The sequence below is a fragment of the Osmerus eperlanus genome, chromosome 8 (genome assembly GCF_963692335.1).
Source record: "Osmerus eperlanus chromosome 8, fOsmEpe2.1, whole genome shotgun sequence".
In the NCBI taxonomy this organism is placed as follows: Eukaryota; Metazoa; Chordata; class Actinopteri; order Osmeriformes; family Osmeridae; genus Osmerus; species Osmerus eperlanus.
The window spans coordinates 16,384,838-16,407,246 of record NC_085025.1 but is presented as its reverse complement, the minus strand read 5'-3'; the positions used below and the strand labels follow the sequence as shown (position 1 = coordinate 16,407,246).

General features: G+C 42.2%; 1 protein-coding gene and 1 long non-coding RNA gene across 2 annotated transcripts; one reads left to right on the top strand and one right to left on the bottom strand.

The window, feature by feature from the left end:
• Nucleotides 1-2,944: 2,944 nt before the first annotated feature.
• Nucleotides 2,945-4,515, bottom strand: LOC134024940 (uncharacterized). The gene is made up of 2 exons (XR_009930952.1): nt 4,151-4,515; nt 2,945-3,422 (listed from the first exon to the last, which is right to left on the bottom strand). It is a non-coding gene; the product is annotated as an uncharacterized LOC134024940 (long non-coding RNA).
• Nucleotides 4,516-19,608: 15,093 nt separating this feature from the next.
• LOC134024928 (uncharacterized) lies at nt 19,609-22,059 on the top strand. The gene is made up of 4 exons (XM_062467672.1): nt 19,609-19,863; nt 20,120-20,355; nt 20,813-20,997; nt 21,284-22,059. The coding sequence occupies exons 1-4, from the start codon at nt 19,614-19,616 to the stop codon at nt 21,867-21,869; spliced, it is 1,257 nt and encodes a 418-aa protein (XP_062323656.1). The 5' UTR covers nt 19,609-19,613; the 3' UTR covers nt 21,870-22,059.
• The last annotated feature ends 350 nt before the right edge of the window (nt 22,060-22,409 follow it).

Sequence of the window (22,409 nt, the reverse complement as noted above, 5' to 3'; positions counted from 1 at the left end):
GATAGAATGCTGCATGATAAAGGAATTCCATCCATCACTGTCACCTGTGACATTAATATCTGTCAGCCAAGTCTGACAGTGCAATACTGCAGCCAGAGACAGAGAGGCAGGGATCTGTCTTTTTGGTTCCTGCCATAACTAAGAGGGAGGGGAGTTTGTCTGTGTGAGACCACTGTAGGTGTGTGTGTGTGTTCACTTTGCAGTAACAGTATGCAGCAACTGTTAATATGAGTACACACGGCCATAAAAACACAATGAATACAAGCATTCTGTCTCAGAATATGTATAAGCATCAGAGATTAAAACATTGTGTGTTTGTTGTGTTACAGATTCATCTCAATGCTTCAGGCAGCAAATGAATACTCAAGATAAGGCAGCAATGGTAAAAAACTGCTATTCTGACTGCTAAAACTATAAATCTGGTGCTGGCTCTAACACAGCCAGCAGTCACGATTGCCTTTTTGCTTTGACTCTGAGGACTACTAGAAAAAAGAACGTCGGCGGCACGTAAATAAACTGCAAATGTTTACTCCTCGACAGGTCTGCAAACGCCTTTGTAAACCGAGATTTGTAATCGTTTTAACAAATCGAGGCGACAAAGCGTTTGCTGACCTGTCGAGGAGTAAACATTTGGTTTCTTATATACTACAACAATACGTGGGAAGATCACAAATCAAACGGGTCGAATCTGATGCAGACGCTATGTTGTCAGAGCAATCAGCTGCACTTGCACTGGTGCCGTCACTACATCTCCAAGGCAACATATCAACAACATCAATTCGTCTTCTGTCTGCTTCATTTGGCAAGCCGTTTTATCATTTAACCAATGAATTCTTGATATCCAAAATTCGAATTTTGGATATCAAGAATTGCATTTTGGATATCAACAATTCGAATTTTGTATATCAAGAATTGCATTTTGGATATCAACAATTCGAATGTATGCTAATGACTTTCATGTGGGCGGGAGTATGCAGGCTACGTAAATTCTGTTTGCAAAGGCGTAACATTTTCTATTTTCTTTTTTTATTTTTATGAATGTATTGTATGTGTAACATCGTTATCTGGGTTCAGATTAAATTCCACTAAATTGGCAGAACTACGCCATCTACTGTTCAAATGTGTACCTGCTCCGAGTAGCAGGTACACACGAGTAACATACGCACGAAAATTTAGACTATACCACCCAATACTTTGAAGCACTACTGGCATACATTAAGCTTTCAATTATTTGTAATAAAACTACTAAACTTTCCTCTTGGAGCTATAGATGCTAAACCGTCCAACACAATCCAAAACCAGCTCATTTTACATAAGTAGGCCTATGTTGTTCATGTGGGAGGGAAAAGGCAGGCATTGTGTTTTATTATTTCACAAATATGTTGAAATGATGCAGTTCATAACAAAAGATGCAGTCATTAATTCCTAGGACTGGCATTTCCAATGGGTGTTATTAAGTGCTTTGAGCGGCTAGTCAAATCATTCATCTGCTCCTCGCTGCCCCCCACCCTGGACCCTATGCAGTTTGCATACCGGTCCAACAGGTCTACAGACGATGCCATCGCTCTGACTATGCACACCGCTCTCTCCCACCTGGACAAAGGGAATACGTATGTGAGGATGCTGTTCATTGACTACAGCTCAGCATTCAACACCATCATCCCCTCCAGACTGGTCTCCAAGCTTGTGGACCTGGGACTGAGCACCTCCCTCTGCAAGTGGATCTTCCACTTCCTGACGGGGAGGCCACAGGTGGTGAGAATCTGTGACCGCACCTCATCCGTACTGATCACCAACACAGGCACCCCCCAGGGCTGTGTGCTCAGCCCTTTCCTGTTCTCCTTGTTCACTCACGACTGTGCGGCAACGCACAGCTCCAACCTCCTTTTTAAGTTTGCTGACGACACAACCATCATGGGCCTCATCTCTGACAGTGACGAGTCAGCCTACAGAGAGGAGGTTGACACCCTGACATCATGGTACCAGGACAATAACCTCTCTCTCAACATCAGCAAGACCAAGGAGATGATTGTGGACTATAGAGGCGGCAGGAGGAGGAGCATGCACCCCTACTCATCAACGGATCTGAAGTGGAGAAGGTCAGCTGCTTCAAGTTCCTCGGGGTGAACATCAGCAACGACCTCACCTGGTCTGTTCACACGGACAAGGTGGTCAAAGCGGCCCGTAAACGCCTCTTCTTCCTGAAGAGACTGAAGAAGTTTGGTATGGACTCAGTCATCCTCACTAACTTTTACAGATGCACTATAGAGAGCATTCTGACTGGTTGCATTACAGTGTGGTATGGGAGCTGCACAGACAGGGACCGCAAGGCCCTACGAAGTGCGGTCCGTTCTGCTGAGTTCATCATCGGCAGGAAGCTCCCAGCCCTACAGGACACCTACCACACACGTTGCCTCAGGAAAGCTGGCAGGATTCTAAGAGACTGTTCCCACCCATCCTTCAGTCTCTTTACCCCGTTGCCTTCTGGCAGGCGTTACTGCAGCATCCGGTCGCGCACACGCAGACTGGACAATAGTTTCTACCCAAGGACCATCAGGCTTCTGAATGGACACTGATATGGACATTGATTCACTGCACACTAGTCACTTATACACTGTCACTTTCAGTACTGGTTGCACTATCAGTAACACTGCACTACTGTACCTCACTGTACTTTGCCATCAGGCTCCTGTATGGTCATTGACATAGTCACTGATCTGCAATTTTGCACTATTGTACTGTACTCCACCTAGGTTAGAATAGGTTATAGGGTTGTAATAGGTATTATGTGCATTTAGGGTTAGTATGGTGTATTATTTATTGCTATCTGCATATTTAGAAAGTTTCACTTATTTAAGCTCAGCATAGATGTAAATTATGATCTGTGTACTTATATGTTATGCAATTTTATGAATACAATGAAATAAACACAATGGAGATGGTGTATTGCAAACAAACTTTATTAAAAGAAAGTGATTATAATTCGTACAATATAAATGTGACTTTGGATTTATTTAATAGCTTCACATAAAACATTACATTGATACCTGCCCCCTCTAATAACTACTTATCCCTAGCACATGAGATGTAAAGGTAAAAGTTTGTACACAATATGGGCACATTCCTCTGATCTAACGTTGCTGACATATCAAATAGTAGTCGGAGTATGAGGTGTTGTCTTCTGCTTTTGCTGGTGAGATCAGATTGGATTACCTTTAAAGTCACATTCATATTTGTGCATGTTCAGAAGACCAGCAGCTCAATAAACATAGGTGAACTGTGTCCTTTCTTCAGACTGAATCCAGACGAGCTGTTCAACCAGGTAGACAAGGTCCACCATGTGGGCTGTGGACAGCGGCTTTGGACAAGGTCAGCTTGGTGTTGTCAGGCCAGGTAGTCATGATCCAAGGACTCTGGGCCACCTACAATTCAAAAGGGAACCAGAGAAATAAGAGGGAACATTTTTTAGATCAGGGGTATTCAACTTCTATGCAGTCTTGAGTCTGCAGTCTTTCTGTTTTACCTCATCACCGTCACTCACCCTCCCAGCAGTGTCACAGATAAAATGTATGCCCTGATTGGAGCCTTCAAATGAATAAAAAAACTAGCTTGTCCAGAGTTACATATTAAGGGACTTAGATTAAAAACAATACCATCATCAGAATTGTGACTGACCCTAGTTCCACATCCCACACATCAAGACGACATGTCTGGGGAAATTAGGACGTTGTGTCACCATACACCGTAGGCTACCAGAGAATGTCTCCTTAGACAGGCTCTGGCATTACTTTTCGCAAGCTACTAGTCTGTATAGTCCAGCAGTCTCCAAACCTGTTTCTGAAGAGCTACTTGCCTGTAGGTTTTTGATCCAACAACACTCATTTGACCTGATACGAGTTACCTGATCAACCAGACAATAATTAGAACCAGGCGTGCTAGTGTTGGACCTTAAACCTACTGGCAGGTAGCTCTTCAGAAACAGGATTGGAGACTCGTATAGTCTATTATATTCATATCTTTTCACGTTTCATGATGAGCTAGCCTAGCTAGCTAGAGTACAGTAGCATTAACGTGTGCTTGCTAGCTCGACTGTAGTGCTAGTTATCGAACAAAACAAAACAAAGTATAAAAGCCAAAACTAGTACAGTACCTCTTTTGTTGGGTGGTCCACGTAGGTTTCTTATGAGATTATGAGACTTTTTCATTACAAACACTTGTACAGACATCTTCCAACCCGTCTGCTACGGTACGAGCAGACTAAACCCAACAGAATCCCAACTCTTGCGTAGTGTACGCAACGTTTTTTTAAACTCCCCCCACTCCCCTACCCATTGGTTTACAGCTTTAATTACGCAAATGTATGCTAACTTGATATCCAGAATTGCATTTTGGATATCAAGAATTCGAATTGTTGATATCAAGAATTGCATTTTGGATATCAACAATTTGAATTTTGGATATCAACAATTTGAATTTTGGATATCAAGAATTGCATTTTGGATATCAAGAATTCGCATTTTGGATATCAAGAATTGCATTTTGGATATCAACAATTCGAATTTTGGATATCAAGAATGAATTGGATATCAACAATTCAAATTCTTGATATCCAGAATTGTATTTTTGGTATCCAAAATTGGAATTGTTGAAATCCAAAATTCGAATTGTTGATATCCAAAATGCAATTCTTGATATCCAATATTGGAATTCTTGATATCCAAAATGCAATTCTTGATATCCAAAATTCGAATTCTTGATATCAACAATTCAATTCTGGATATCCAAAATTCGAATTCTTGATATCCAAAATGCAATTCTGGATATCAAGTTAGCATACATTTGCATCAGACTTTCATGGCGAATAAATCCCATTCTGATTCTGATTCTGATTCTGATATGCAAGAGATGGGATAGCAAGGCTACTGCAAGGGCGATTTGTACAGGAATTTTTTGTAATAAGCAGGTTTATTAACATGGAAGAGGTTGTGGAGAACAGCGAGATCGGATTGGACGCAAGATCTGAGATAACTAGCCCTACTAGCAATAGTACGAGTAATAGTACTGCAAGTGCCCGGGTCATTCAACGTGTTCATCGTGCCATTAACCTAGCAAGGAGGGAGCTGGAGAATGAAGACAACAACTTGTTGTCTTCAGTCAGGGAGTCTTTTCGCTACAACAACCACGGTTAAACTATAGCAACAGGCCTTTCTCAAAATACTGATATTAAAACTTTTCTATAGCATTGTAATGAGAAAAGGCCATAGATCCTGTAGGGATAGGCGATTTTACCGCGGGTGCATTTGCACCCCCTACTGTTGGGATGAAAACATTAGAATTTTCAAATTAATGCAAAAAACGATAACATGATTATTTTTGAACGTGTTTTTGTAAGCAATTTTTATTTTACTACCCTTTGCACCCCCATTTTTAAAACTTAGAATCGCCTATGCCTGTTATCCTACACAAAGTTTATATACTTATAGAGAATAGTGCTTAACTAGATTACTGTCAAAAGTAATAGATTAATGTCAAATCCTAAAGAAAGTGTAACTACAACAACCTGTTTCCAAATTACTTTTTGTTAAAGGTTTTGCGAGGAACAAGTTGGTCAACCTAACCTGGGACTTGCGTGAATTTTATGCATTTGTGTGTGGGAGCTTTCCGTCTGTGAACCTGAACTTACTAGGTTTCACTGTGGCCAAGGCAAATAAACAACGAAGGTTGATGACACTTCATGCCAACTCTTTGAAGGATCTGAAGCGTCAGTTACGAAAAAGCCATCTTTATATAATTCCACGTGGAAACCTCTTATCTGGAAGTCAGGTGTGTTCAAAGTATGTGTTTTGCATCTGAAATAATATTTTATGAAAGTTACACTCTGGAGTCTCCCAACACATTTGTATGATGCTATGAATGTGAAGTGTTTCTTTTTTGCGTGACATTTGAAATTGGTGATGGAGTACACATTGGAATGAGGTATAACAAAGTTCCTATTACATTAAACTAGACTGAAGGCACATAAGTGTGGAATGTATTTTCAACAGATGTCTGCAGCAGTGGTCAACCCCTCCACCACACCTGCTCAGTCCAGCCAAGTAAGTTGCGTTCACTTACTCCAGTTTAGTTTTAAGGCTGACATGAACATCGTCCAGCCAAGTAAGTTATGTTCTTTTAAAGGACAGTTAATCCCCAAATAATGGCAGTTTGTTTGATCTACTAAACATGAAATTATGAACAATTGATAGAATGGTGTAAATTGGGGGCCAGAAAGATCCACAACAATTACAAAGGGTTGACTGTGTTCAGAAAGACCCCGAATCATTTAACCAGACAAAGCAAAAAGTGGTCAGATGAGTGAGGCCATGCGTTACAAGCGACTTCACAATTAATGGACAAGTTGAAATATAACTTAATACACATAATATTTCCTTACATGACATATCATGTGGTCAGCCTGTTTGTATTCTAGAAAGGTCATACCTGACAGTATCGTAACTCATTGAACCCTGTTCCCTGAAACAAGTAAGGCCCTTATGTGGACTGGGGTGAGCTCCACAGCATGACCTCTTCTAGAGCGCTCTTAGAACACTCCTAAGAAGCTCGTAGCGTTAAGAGCTTCTTAACGAATCTGGGAAACGCGGCAATTAACTGTTATTGTCTTACTTAGTTAATTTAATGAAATGAAAATGGAAGAAATTGTTTATATTCTTATAGCTGGAGACATTGGACCCACTAGAGTGGCAGAATGCAGGAACGCCTGATGTGAGATATTTACGTGGCGTATGTTATAATGAACAACAGAAAGCAGGCACTCTGGATTGTTTTAAGTTTAAGAACATCTTTATAATTGTAATCGATTGAAGGGTTATATATGATAAATTCTGTAAACTTAAAGTACCTTGGCTTGTTTGCATTTTCATAGATTTTCGTATATTTATGTACAGTTTGTATCAACAAAACTTTTTTTGTAGGTGTTTTACAAAATTCCAACAAGCTCAGCAGTGGATGCTTCTCAAATTGTAGACAGGTACTTAAAGATATTACATTATGTATTTGTAAATGTATTTATTTGTGCCTGAATTTAAATCACCTCCTTATTTTGTGAGCTCCTCGGCACTGCTTACTAGTGATGAAGAAAGTGTTTTGTCCGTCTCTTCATAAACGGAGTGACTAAGTTCAGTTGAGTTCTGGATTTTAATAAGTATTATCAATCTGCAGATTGGGAGAGAAAACCAGACCTCTGACAATAAATGACCACACAACACCAGGCTTAGGTCTCAATCATGTCTCTCTCAGCTCTGAAAGCCGGAGGACCATCTTTTATAGGGCACAGGAATGTAAACATAGATAGTGACAGTCAGGCAGTAATGACGTTACAACAGTCTCAGAGGAAGAGATTCACAGCTCCCAACACATGACCACTCAGACTAGAGAGATCATAGTTGGCGCTCTCCTTGTAGTCATGACCAAGGACGTTTACCCAGTACTTTCTCCTGATCACGAACATCTATTAACCCTGACACATAGACACCATCTACTCTTACTAATAGCAAGCTTACATGAGAACATACTAACTAGTATCCAATGACTAGTTATATTGATTAGTGAATAATGTAAGCACACCGGAAATCGCAATTTCTTCCACAGTCCCCCCTTTTGACGTTTAACGTCAACACAACAACCATTCATCAACTGTTTATCTGGGGCCTGCTGTAGTGCCTTACATTTCACAAGTTTCATACCATTTAAAAACCTTAACAATCAAACAATACAGTATCTGTAACTACTCAGCACAGCATACATGATTATAGGATTTGAAGAAATATTAGGTAGTACCCAATCACAGGTGAAAAGGTACAAAGTCATTGAAGTGAATAGCTTTTTGCTTAGTTTATCAATAGTTCTAGAAACATAGGCATATTTCTCTGCTGGACATACCCACTGGTCATGCTCTCGTGAGCTCAACACATCAGGGTATAGGTCAAACACTGTTCATTAAATTCAGAGTATTTCAAACAGTATAAAAAGTAATAAAGTAACCATCTTTAATTATTGTTAACTGATCTGTGGTCAAGGACAGATCTATTCACATTGCATACAGCATTGTATATCAGTTGGAAAATAGAAGGAGGCAAATGGCCATCTTTATTACATTGGCAAAATAGTCACTTGGTACTTGAGATTACATATCAGACATTTCAGTCATTCCCAGGGCAATAAAGTTATCATCAGTCTTGCTTGCTTTTGTCTGTGGCTTGATTTGGGCTACCATAATCTTACTGGCAGCCTTACGAAAACCTACTGCACAGCACTGTACACAGCAGGCAGTACACATCTTCCAAGCGCAAACCACAATCAGCACAACAACGATTAACATGCCCAATCCAGTGATTCCTATTTGAATGATAGTCGAAAAAGAAACCCCGAACAGAAGAGGTCAGTCAGCACAATTCCTAGCTTCAGGTTCCCCCAAAGCTGACATTATGTTTTAATGTAAGCAGCCATACTTGTGATATTAGCAGATTCATCGTGGATAAAAGTACAACAGTCATGACCTATCACAGCACAGCTACCTCCCTGAGCTGACAACAGATAATCCAGTGCCATACGGTTCTGGAGCACTACCTGCCTCATGGCCTTCATCTCAGACGCAACTGCAGTTAAGGCGTCGGCTGTCTCATTACCAATGGACTCCAACCCTACTGCTAAGCTCCTAATATCTCTAAAGGCAGTGATAACACCATACACAGGGAGAATGGCAACTGAAAACGTGAAAAGTGACTGAGTACTATTGAATCCACGTGATGTGATCCCAGCTTCTTAGCATCTGCATTAATAATACTTCTCTTGTGGTGGTGCCACCAATGTTTGGGAAAGGGGTGCAGGGGCAACCCATCTACAGGTCTGAGGGCTCCTACAATAAACCCAAGGTAACACGTTCCTGACCAGACGGCCGGCAGGAAATAATAAGCACTCTTAACACATACCCACATGGTGCCATTGTTAGCTGCACGACGAGACCAAAATGGTGATGCCCTTATACTTACAGGTCCATCTGCAACAGGCAAATCATGCAACAGGCTGTTAGCATACATACCACAGTGTGGTTACATGTATTTTTACCAAATACCTTCCCATAATTATTTAAACATTTAATCAACCATATACTACATCTTCTGTAGTATGCTAAAAGTGTAGGAATAGCATAGTCAGCAACATCAGGAATTTATGTCACCCGCCCAAATGGTATACAGGACAAGTAACATTGAACTCAGATACAATTGAACTTACAAATCATCCAGTAGAGTGTGAGCATACATAGAAACCGTATCCTTGCATGTATTTTTTTCACTCTCACTGTACCACTATGCCATACACAAAACAATGCAGGTGGGGCATATTCAAGAGATGACTGACTTGTTCGACAGAACAGTCACATTTGTTACATCCAACCCTACACAAGGCCACTTCTTGACCTTACACATATCAGCCATTGACAGAGGGACAGATATCCCTGGATAACCTCCAGAATGCTTGGGACTCTAACCACAAACCCTGCAAGGTCTGTCCCCTCTAATGCTGCGTCCAGTCATTTTTTCCCGTCCACGGAAAGGTGTTGTTGCACAGATTGTTCTTCATGTGTGCTTTATGATGAATCTCAATGTTCACATCAGTATAATTGGGAGCGTGCAATAGTGACTCTCGGTGTGGCTCATGTATGCGATGTCTGTGGACTCGTGCGTCCAGTATCAGTATATGTCTGTCAGGTGTGTGCGTCAGTATGTCTGGATCTCATCTCTCATCGTAGCTCCGGCAGCGGCCTCGGTTTCCTTGAAACAACCGAGGGCCTCCGCCACAGTATCCTCTCGTCCCCAGTCTGGGTGCTGTCATCTGCTTCATGTAGAGGCCGGAGGAAGACTGAAAGTGTCTTCCCCTCTCCAGGCTCCTCTCTCTGGTTTCCCGTCTGGGTGCTGTCATCTGCTTCATGAATCACACATGGGGGAGAGAGGCATGGTAGCAACAGCAGCCCCTCTCTGGCTTTCTCCTCATGTGACTCACCTTTCGACGTCTTCAACACCTCCGGGTGGGTGCTCTTTGGGACCTCCTTCTCAGCGCCCCTGGATTGGAGTGCTGGATGGCGGGATCCTGGTTTTGGCTCAAATCGGTCAGCTGGACTGGAGCCTGCTCCCGGATCAGCCGCTGCAAACGGGTCTCCACCCCCCTTGGTGTACTCCTGGAGGAGTAACCCAGTGGGGATGAGACAAATGACAAGTTGGAGCAGGCACCATTTGGAGGTGCACCTGCTCCTCCACCGGCCCCTGGCTCTCCGTTGGGACCCTCCACCGTGTTGTTCGGTGGAGGGGCCATTTTGCACTCCGTTGCATGAATCCATGTCGGACGACCTTCCACTTTTACAGCTGTGTGAGTCACCAAGAGAAAACCAGGTATGGACCGGTCCATCTTGGTGAGAGGGCAGTCCTCCGTTTGTGCACTTTCACATAGTCTCCCGGTTGATAGGGATGACATGGCTCCCCAGCGGGCAGCTTTCACCTGTGAATGCACAACCCTGGTTGCTCTAGTTAGGGCAAAACAAAGGTTTAACATTGTATCATCCATCTGGTGGATATCCATCTGTTTCAATGATAGTGGGGGAGAGACAGGCAATTTCATTGGTCTCCCTAAAACTATCTTGTGTGGGGAAAGTCCATTCCTCCTCTGGGCTCATGGCCATATGAGCTAGTGGGAGTGCATCAGGCCATTTTAGGCCAGTCTCTTCACATATCTTGGCTAGTTTGTTTTTCAAAGTTCCATTTTGCCTCTCCACTGCCCCTGCAGACTGTGGGTGGTAGGGACAGTGAAAATGCTGGTTGATCTGGAGCGCTTTACAAAGTTCCTGAACAATTTGACCCGTGAAATGTGAACCTCTATCACTGGACAGTCTTGTGAGGATCCCATATCTACAGATCACATCTCTAATAATAAGAATCTTGGCTATCGTGGTAGCATCAACTTTCCGACATGGATAGGCTTCTACCCATTTCGAGATCATGTCAACAATTACAAGTACATACTCAAAATTACAACACTTGTTGTTGTACAACATTTTGTAAATTAATAAAAGGACCACTTGGTGGTGGGTGGGATCTTCTCTTTGGTCCCTTTTCGGGATTATGCTGCTGGTAAATATGACACTGAGCACAATGTTGCTAAGCCTTTGTGGAAAAAAACAGGTGCAAACCAATCTGTATTTACTATTGAGACCATACCCCCCTTGCTCGTATGGGCACATCCGTGCGCCATGCGAGCCAACCAAGGGAACAATGCACATGGAATCTTTCGCACAGCCAACAGATAACCAATCATCCCTCTCAGTGTTATCAGCAGCGGCTCAAAGGTCCGCCACAACATGAAGAGAGGGAGTGCGTGTTTCCGGTTGCTGAGACACAAACAAATAGAGACCTGGGACACATCAGAGGAGTTGGCCGCAGCCTTTGCTGCTAAATCAGCTCTAGCATTTCCTCTTGAAACATCATCTGTATTGTTAGTATGAGCCTCACACTTAGTAACAATAGCTAGCTTTCTCTGTAGTAGTATTGCAGACAACAAATTATCAATCATCTTTCCATTCTTGATTGCTCCACCTGAGGAGTTAATGAAACCTCTTTCTCGCCATATGGCACCAAAATCGTAAGTAACTCCAAATCCATACCTTGAGTCAGTGTGAATATTTACGACCTTGCCTTCTGACAAACAACATGCCCTTGTCAAAGCAAAACTCTGCCTGCTGTGCAGTGCATTGTGGAGACAGTTTACCAGATTTGAATGTCTCACTGTCCGTGCAGACCGCATATCCGGAGTTTAGAGAGCCATCCCATTCTCGGGACAAAGATCCATCTACGTACAACACAAGTTCAGCATTATCCATAGGTTTGTCAAACATATCAGGTCTGGGTGTTAGCACTTTATCGACAACCATCTCACAGTCATGTGGTTCACCATCATCAGGGTTGGGCAACAATGAAGCTGGATTCAATGGGGAGCATCTATGGATTGTAATGTTACTTTTAGTCAACAATTACAGTTCATACTTTGTAGCTCTAGTGGCTGACAGGTGTTGAGTTTTGGTGCGTAACAGAAAAGCACTTACTGCATGAGGAACCATCACTGCCAAGGGCGACCCCAGCACTATATCTGAAGTTGCTTACACACATGTTGCCGCAGCACAGACTGCTCGTAAGCACGGGGGGACACCTGCTGCCACAGTATCTAAAGAAGAACTCACATAGGCAATAGGCCTCTTAAGATTACCATACTGCTGGGTCAGTACACCCTGGTGTAGTCTGGCAGACCGAGAGCTGGCGCCTGGGCCCAGGCCTGCTTGAGAGATACAAATGATTTATCAGCTTCAGTTTTCCACAACAAATGAGTATCAGTCTCCTTCCTTAAGTCAAGGATAGGTCTAGCCAACACAGCATAATCAAGGATCTACTAACGACAAAACCCGGCTGAACCTAGAAAAAGACTTGAGTTGTTTTGGTGTTCTAGGCTTCGGTATCCATCGGATGGCCTCCACTCTATCAGGCGTCAATAGATGCTCTGTACCTTTGAGTGTATGGCCCAGATACTTGACCTCCTAAGACCATAACTGCAGTTTTGCCTTTGAGGCCCTGTGGCCCTTCTCAGCCAGTGCCTGTAGCACAGCAATAGTGTCCTGTTGGCAGGAGGCAAGATTCTTAGAACATATCAAAAAGGTCATCAATATACTGCACCAGAGTAGAGCCGGCAGCTAAGGTGACATCCTGGAGGTCCTCTCGTAATGCTTGACTAAACAACGTAGGTGATTCGGTGTACCCCTGTGGTAGAACTGAAATGTATAGTGGACCTGGCGAAACGTGAATGCAAACAGATACTGGCTCTCTTCTGCAATGGTAACAGAAAATAAAGCAAACAATAGTCATTCACAGAGCTAGAAAGTAACAGGGTTACTTGCTAAGTATCGTAACAGGGTTAGGCACAACAGGATGTATAACACAGGCATTACCTGCTTATAAACCCATAATAAACTTCCAAGTATTTTATTAGCATTAAAGGATCAAATTGACCTAAAGTCTACCTATGACTCCTTGTTTCAACAAAGCATTAAAAAGTATATAATGATGGTCTGAGAGGGGTAGATCAGTTATTGAAATATTATTGATATTTAGTCCAGTTGTTATCACTAGATCTAGTGTGTTTCCGTGCCGGTGTGTTGGGTCTGTTATGTGTTGAGTTAGATTGAAACTGTCAAGGAGATTTAAGAGCTCAATAGTTCTTGGGTCTGCTTTTTTATTTACTTGGATATTTAAGTCTCCGTTTAAAACTACTTTGTCATATCTAGTGACACATAGTGATAATAGTTCAGAGAATTCTTGTATGAATATTGGCGAGTGCTTGGGTGGCCGATATATAATAACAAAAAGTATTGATTCGGTTTTGAGCTCTATAGCAAGATATTCATATGATGTGAATTCACCTAGCTCAGTGATTTTGAACAACAGTTTAGAGGAGAAAATAGCTGCGACTCCTCCACCTTTTTTTGATGTCCTAGAAACTTGGTGAAAGCTGTAATCGGGCGGACACGCTTCTATCAAAGTTGTTGTTGCCGTGTCATTGTTTAGCCAGGTTTCTGTTAGACAGATGCAGTCTAAGTTGTTTTCTTTGACCAGATCATTAACTATAAATGTTTTGTTATTTAGTGATCTAACATTTAGAAGGGCCAGTTTCATCTGTGGGGTATTAACAGATAAAACGGGTAGATAAATCTGTTGGAAGAATATGGATAGTTCTGTGACTTCTAACACTAGTTTCACGTTTGTAACCATGCATTTTACCATGCCATTTTCTGTTTGTGATGATGACCGGTATGTCCAATGAAATAGCATGGTGGCTGTCCTAGCGTAGCTTTTCTTTGGGAAAGTCTCTGTCACTGAGCTGTTCCATCACAAGGGAATTCATCCGGGGGGTGCAGATCTGTGCAGGGCCCATGTCCTTGCAGGAGGCTGTTTAAATGTTCTGTTCCATGGGAGGTTGTTTGGGATGCGTCAGTCAGCTTAGACACAACAGGGATAGGGAGAGAAACTTGATTTGTGGTCAGGACAGGAGCACGTGATTGATGTTTGCTGTTAGTAGTCGAGATCCTCTACGGTTTGGGTGGAGTCCGTCAGCTTGAAAACGGTCTGCACAGTTCCAGAACACATTGAAGTTATCGATAAATCTCAGTTTGTGTGTCAGACAGACAGATGCCAACCATGTGTTGAAAGATAGTAGTCGACTGAAAGCTTCTTTTCCTCTGCGAAAGCATGCAATCGGTCCACTGATGAATACATCTTGATATCTGTTGAGTGTGTTCAGTTGCTGGGTGAAATGTTTTTTAAGTATCTCAGTGCCAGTTTTCTTGTGTAGGATATCAAACGAGCCAGTGTGGATGATAATCTTAGGGTTGTTTGGTTTATTGTTGAGGATTGTTTGTACCTGAGGACAGTTCCTCGACAGATGTGTTGCTAAGACAAATATTTTCTGTCTTTGCCAGTTTAACATGTGCTGTCATGGCATCTGCAATCAAGATAGTGGCCATATGTGGTGTTGTGTTTGCATTTCTAACGTTTGCCTTAGTGGGGCCAGTTCTTATCTTATTTGGGTTAGCAATGATAGGACCTTGTGCTAGACCAAGGTTAGCCACTGCGTCAGTGCTAGCAGTAGATTCTATAGTGCTAGCAGTGTTAGCTCCTCTAAGTGTTGATGGGCTGTGGGTAGTCTTAGCATACCTTGGATCTTGATAATCCTGTGATATTGTTGTCTGATTAGGCTTGATAGGGGGTCGAACAGCGCCCCGAGTGGTCCGAGAGGGGCTTGGAGTGAAATGGGGGACTCCCGGTCGCAGCAGACGATGATGTGTTGGATTTGCATGTGTGTAGTAGCTACCATCATGGTGTGTCGGCGATCTGGGCCCTTCATGTTTGTTAGCTGCATGGCTAGCACTCCTGTGCCTCTTCGCCTTGGATTCCACACACAAGGGAGAGAAAGTTCCCAGTGGTTCGAAACTGTTTCTGAGTGTGACAGGAGGAGAGGTGATGCGGGAACAGTTTCTGCCTCGCTTTTTTTGCTGTTTATCCTTGGTGACAGTCCCGTCTCTGATGAAAGTAGAAGCGGCGCTAGGCCTCTTTGGTTTAGCGCCGAGAGCAGGCCATGACTCATCCTGTCCAACGGCCGGTGGAGAGAAATCTGGTTCCAAGGGTGGCTCATTGGCAGGTAGCTTAGCCTCCGGGCTAGGTAGCATGGAATCTATAAAGTCTTCGGTCTCTCTGATATCTAAGAGGGTTCTGACTCTTAGCTCCAGTTCGACTATCCTCTGAGTAAGTTTAAATCTCTCCCTCGGCCAAATGTTCTAAGCTGAGTACATTTTTCCTCAAAACAACAAATGGAGACGACGAGACGGCCGGTAAGCTAACGTTAAGGTAGTTAAGAGCAATGCAAGCTAGCGACCGTGCAAATTGTCTGCAAACCACCGTTCATCTATCAAACTTTTTCTTGTAGCTCTTCAGCCGCAGCAGCCTCTAGCTGCAGTGAAGAGCCAGGCCCGGTAACGTTACCAAGTTCCAGTCATGAGCCCAACACACCAGACTTTATTCTTTTATTCTGCGGTTTTAATTACATTATTTTAATATAGTCAGTCATGAACTAAAGCGGGCCGGTCTAAGGCATGAAACTCCATGACTGAATATGAGTCCCACTCCGGCCCTGGTACTCAACACAAAATATAAAATTAGTTTAATTGCTAATGGGATATGAGCCGCACCCTAAAATGGCGGCGGCATCACATAGCTAACATGACCATGCTTAACACATGTGGCATCACAGTTCGCTTTACTCACAAAGTATACAATTACATAACATAAACTTAATGTCTCAGCATAGTTAGAGAACGTTGACTGTATATTAAGCTTCAAAATAATTAAATAGCATCCTAATTGACATAATGCAAGTTCGGTTTTAACTCACCAAATCCTCATTCAAAACTCAAATAAAACCCAGAATCCAGGACAGCAGACCTAAGATGAACACAAATTCCTCCCAAACACCAAAATAAGTTTTAAAGTTATCAAAACGTTCTTATTATTTATTCCTCACTTCTCTCCTGCTACTTTTCGTCTCTTGCAACTACGGTTTTGGGTCGGGCCAAGATGGCGCCGATGTAACATGCCTTTTTGACGCTGAGGGAAACTTCTGTGCAAAACATAGTCGTATTTTCCCATTTAACACATACATTGTGCTGATGTATTACTAATGATCAAATAGTTTGACTAATTGTGGTTTTTGAACAGGAAGGCCCAAAAAAAAATGTTTCTGAGTTTGCACCGTTCAACTAAGGCACCAAGCAACTAACTACTTTTATAGCTAGCTACTGGCTACTGTCTGTATGCAAATTTGAAATGTCATTGTCACTCCCTAGAGAGAGAAGATATGGATTCATCTCTTACTCCCGACAGCCTGAAAAGAGATCATGACTATTTCGAACACTCAAATGAATATGACAATTGCTCGTCCGATTTGACACCTCTTCATGAGTCCCCCTCTTGCAACCCTTTACCAAAAAAGATGTCTCACTCTCTCCGGCGCCACTCAGATAACGTGTCTAATGCTGATATCCTCGCAGCAATTGAAAAGGTTGGTAAAAGGCAAGATGAGTTCCTGGTAAAGCTACAAGCTGTTGAAAGTTGCGTCAAAGATAACACAACCTCAATTCGTGAGCTTACATCTTCCCTGGAGTTTACTGGTCAGGAGGTGGAGGACATGAAGGGGAAGGTGCAGGATCTCAAAACAAGGCTCTCCGTGACAAGGTACACGAGCTGGATGCTTAAAGATCCTGTAAAGTGGACCTGGAAACGAGTTTTAAGTTCGCCACACCACAGAATAATGTGTTATTAACTACCCATCCAAATTCGAATTAAAAAATAACACAGACAAGTATGTTAAATTAGGCTTTGAAATCGTGAAAAAATCAGCAGTCTTCTCTGCTTGAGACTGGGGGGGCGTGTCGCCTGAAGGAGCTGAAGCTCCGCCCCTCGCTGCCGAGTGCCTACCTCCGACCCAGATAATGGACGCTATGTCAAGCCGAACATAACCGTATAGAATTTGAATTTATTTGTTCATTGAGTGAAACATACAGATGCATATAAATGAAATGTTCCCCTGAGCTGTAACAGTAAAAATGGACACCAGAGACAGCAGACAGTGAACTCTCCAACTAGGCTACTTCTAACACATTAGCTACCATTTCACCAAAATACCATCATTCTACACCGAGTAGCCTAATATCAATTTAGCGGTTTGCACTAACTCATAGCAGAGATACCTCTGGAAAAGTTATCTAGTATAATTATAACAAGCACACAGAACTGAGTGATGAACTGCTGGCGGCGGTGTATGGTCCAGGTGCGACCGGAGGATGAACGGCCAGAGGGGCGATGCTCGGTACGGCTCCGCGCTGCAAGAGAAGCTGTGTGTTGGTGAACCGTCTGTCTCTGGTCCATGTTAAAACTGTCCGCCGTGAAATGGTCAGTGCAGAGGCGGCTGTTGGAGTTTATCCGAAGCTTTCCATGAGCGTGGCTCTTCACAAAATCTATCCACCTATTTTTCCTTTCATTATCAATAGGGAACTTAAATGGCGTTGCAGCGCAGCTGGAGTTCTTGCATCCAGGGAAGATGCAGTTGCGGGTGGTGGGAGACATCCTGAAGCTAGCTATCTAGCTGATGTAGGCTACAATAACAGTACAGCAGGAGGAGCCATTCAGTGATATGACGTAGATAGGGCATTTTTTGGCTCCGCCCATTAAAACCTGATCTGAAAACGGAAGAGAAACTGTTTTTCCGTTTAACTCCACATTTCAGTGTGACAAAGTTTTAGCGCTTTGCACATGCTTTCAGGAACTCATTTCACACGTATATAATGTACTTAGAAGCAAAACATGGAATTTACTTTACAGGATCTTTAAAAAAGGAGACCATCTCAAGATCTCTGGTGTTCCTGAACGGGAAGGGGAAAATGTGAAATGACTGCGATTGACTTGTTTGCTAAAGTGTCTCCTGGAATTGGAGATTCACTTCAAAGTGCGGTCGATGTTGCACATAGACTCAGCCAGAAAAACGCGAATGTGGGCTCACGTCGCATCATTGTACAATTCACCTCCCGCACACACAGAGACAGGATATGGTCTGATACTAAACACTCTGAAGTTTTAAAGCAAAAAAGGTTAGGATTCACAAAGATTTGAAAGACCGAGTTAAGGAGGCAAGAAGCAAACTATGGCCCCTCGTGGAACAAGCAAGGAAGGAGGGAAAACAGGCTGGCTATAGACTGTCAGTGGTCCTCTTGCAGCTTCCTCTTTTTATACTCCTCCTATTTGCCTCTCAAACCCATGGATAGGTTGGTGGATAATTGTCCAGGTAATTATCCATGTCAAAGTGATTAAGCAAATTGGCTAGCCCCAATAGGAAGTCTGTGTGGAATGGTCCATGCAACTCACACGGTGCATACCATAGTAAAAGATCACACAATACACAGTGCACATACGAGATCAAAGCAATAAATAAATGTCACAGCACACTAGTGACCGCAAATCAGAAACACACCATAACATTCACCCATACATTCCCAATGGGCTGACAATCTTACAGTATGCCGTTGTGTAACACACTTCGAAAACTGAAGTAAGTGCGTAAAGTATGTTTTCTATTGCCTGTGAATTAACTAATATTTAAATAGCATTCACGAAAGAAGTGTTTCTACTGTTGTTTTGTTATAAAAACGTTTTATAAGCCGATTCGAAATATAAACCGCATCACCACAAGAAAAATATAAAATCATGGTATAAAACGCATATTTATTTCAGAAAAATACGGTAATTGGCTGCAAAATAGCAGGCCACTCATGAAATTCACATTCCACTGAGACGTCTGTGGGAAAACTGAATTTTTGTTTGGTAGTCAGTGTGTGCCGTTATCTTCTTTGTTGACAAGATGTGATTTTGTGCATTGGCAGATGATTGCAGTGCCTTAGGTGTTTATTTGTTTGTTTTAACCTTGTTAAAGATCCTGTAAAGTGGACATGGAAACGAGTTTTAAGTTTGCCACACCACAGAATAATGTGTTATTAACTACCCATCCAAATTCGCATTAAAAAATAACACCGACAAGTATGTTAAATTAGGCTTTGAAATCGTGAAAAAATCAGCAGTCTTCTCTGCTTGAGACTGGGGGGGCGTGTCGCCTGATGGAGCTGAAGCTCCGCCCCTCGCTGCCTAGTGCCTACCTCCGACCCAGATAATGGACGCTATGTCAAGCCAAACAAAACCGTATAGAATTGAAAAAAAATGAAATTGTTGATATCCAAAATTCGAATTTTGGATATCAAGAATTGCATTTTGGATATCAACAATTCGAATTTTGGATATCAACAATTGCATTTCGGATATCAACAATGTATGTTAATGACCTTAATGGGGGCGGGATTATATTTGCATGTTCTATGTTATATCTTGGCAAGCCGTTTTATCATTTAAACAATGCTAGTTGACATGGCTGCGCGTGTACTGAATCAAGTCCGAAGGAGAATGTTAACAATTGAAAGAGCATTGAACCAAGGATCCGCAGGACACCGTGAATTGCAAATTATTTCTTTAGTAATTGCAAACTTGTATCTAGTAGAACACCATTTAAGACCTGAAACGTTTCGTGAGCTTATAGAAAGTTTGAATGAGTTGAAGACATGCATCGATTCACCAGAACCAGCTAGCTTGTCTTACCAAGCTCCACGCAGTCGAACAGGTATGTGTTCAAGTGTTAAAAATGAATTGTATGTATTTGTTGCAGATAGTAGTAGTCTAATAACGGCTGTGTTTTGTAATAAATAGTTAAAATAATGCAAGTTTTTCAGCACTTCCTAAGCCTCATGAATTTTCTAGGACCATTATGGCTAGCAGTAGGCTAGCTAGATAGGTTCAGTTTAACTTGTTTTGATACAGAAGTGTAACTACGGAATATTTCTAAAATGTTTTTAAGTAAAACATGTTTTGTGTTTTAGGCCAAAGAGGGAGACCATCTATTCATGTCACCAGAGCTCAGATACAAGTGCTCCAAAGACAGGGTTTTACCATTAAAGCAATGGCCAGGAACTTGGGTTGTTCATCCTCCTATCTGTACAAAAAATCCATATTGTTGAGTATTTCTTTGCGTCATCGATTCACAACTATTGGCGATGATGAGCTTGAGCAACACATAAGCAGACTACACCAACAGTGTCCACAATCAGGCTTAACGGTTATTATTAGGCCTTTTATAATTCCTGACAATATTCATTACATAAAACATTTATAAATAATATGAAACCTATTTGATTAATACACCATTTAATATTGTCTTACACTAACAGCTTGTTTTTACCACCTTTTCCAGTGACCTATTATATATGAATTTGTCACTGCTACAGTCTTACAGCTTCAGAAAAGTTTGCGTCAGCCATCCTCTAGTCTAAGACCTGTCCAAATAGCCAGACTGCTTTTTTACACTAATTTCCTTAACCAGAAAGTAAATCTGAGCAAACAGAATTTAGGACAAACTTGGCCACATTGTCTTAAGCTTGGCCAGGTTGAAGGCTCCATGGGACCTGGCCACAATTGGCAATCGCACAACTGAGCCTTCAACTCCACAAAATAACCCAGATGAGTCTTGACGGTATGATTTTGCCTGTTAAATAAATTTGATTTCTCAAATGCAGATGATGCAGGGATACCTTCAGGCTGAGGGGATAACGGTTCAAAGAAGAAGGGTTCGTGAGATGCTGACCAGGGTGGACCCAGCTGCAGCAGCCCAGAGGTGGAGCAACGTTGTTGCAAGACGCAGTTATCATGTGCCATTTCCAAACAGTTTATGGCACATAGATGGCCACATGCGTCTCATACGGTAATCACAAATGATTAGTTAACGCTATTGAGTTTAACATTTCAAGTGCATATTCTCAGTTATCTTAGTGTCAATGTGTTAGTGACCACATAACATGTTCTTGTGATTTGTATAGAGAAACTTGATTTAGAATTATGGTAGTATAACCACAGGAACATTTAAATAGCAGTCCATAAATTAAGCCTGCATGTACACATCTGTCTTTAATTTATAGGTACATTCATATAAAATTAAGTTGACTGTACAATTTTATAAATTTTTCCTTTTTTGGTAACAACACTTCTAGATGGGGATTTGTGACCCACGCTAGAATTGATGGTCGTTCTCGTGTGATCACGTTCCTGAGATGCAGTACAAACAACACTGCTACAACTGTGCTTTCACATTTTGTCAGAGCCACTTGTCAATATGGAGTCCCATCAAGAGTGAGGTCAGATTGCGGAGGTGAAAACACTTTGGTTGCACTGCTAATGACTTTGTTAAATGGACAGGGTTGTGGTAGCCACATCACTGGCAGATCGGTTCATAACCAGCGGATTGAACGTCTTTGGAGAGATGTGTTCATCCAGGTCATCCACAGTTTCTATAATCTCTTTTACTCTTTTGAGGAAGACCTAATTTTGGATCCAAATGACAACATCCATAGGTTTTCACTGCACAAGACATACCTGCCTGAAATCCAAAATAGTTTGGATTGTTTCAGAGTTGCATGGAACAGTCACAGTCTACGCACAGAGCACAACTGCACACCCAATCAAATCTGGATGGACGGCATGCTTGGAAACATTCACCAAAATGCCACAGCTGTGCAGAGTCTTTGGGGAGGATCCGTACACAGAGGAAAGCTTGGAAACAATGTTGGGAAGATATGATATTCAGCTACCTCGGTTGCAAGCTGAAGCTGATAATGATGACCTAGACCGGGCTGTCATCGTAGAACCACCTCCGGTTGCTCTGACGCCTGAACAAGAGCAGGCTCTTCAGGATGCCTTGACGGGGATCACAGATTTAAAACTGAGGTATCAAAGCTGCTGTAGAGTTTTGAGTGAATTTGGCATTGGACAGTGATGAAGAAAGTGTTTTGTCCGTCTCTTCATAAACGGAGTGACTAAGTTCAGTTGAGTTCTGGATTTTAATAAGTATTATCAATCTGCAGATTGGGAGAGAAAACCAGACCTCTGACAATAAATGACCACACAACACCAGGCTTAGGTCTCAATCATGTCTCTCTCAGCTCTGAAAGCCGGAGGACCATCTTTTATAGGGCACAGGAATGTAAACATAGATAGTGACAGTCAGGCAGTAATGACGTTACAACAGTCTCAGAGGAAGAGATTCACAGCTCCCAACACATGACCACTCAGACTAGAGAGATCATAGTTGGCGCTCTCCTTGTAGTCATGACCAAGGAC

Coding starts and splice junctions, on each gene's coding strand:
- LOC134024928 (XM_062467672.1), top strand. CDS start 19,614: ATGGCTGCGCGTGTACTGAATCAAGTCCGAAGGAGAATGTTAACAATT. Junction 19,864..20,119: donor AGCTCCACGCAGTCGAACAG/GTATGTGTTCAA, acceptor TTTGTGTTTTAG/GCCAAAGAGGGAGACCATCT. Junction 20,998..21,283: donor GGCCACATGCGTCTCATACG/GTAATCACAAAT, acceptor CAACACTTCTAG/ATGGGGATTTGTGACCCACG.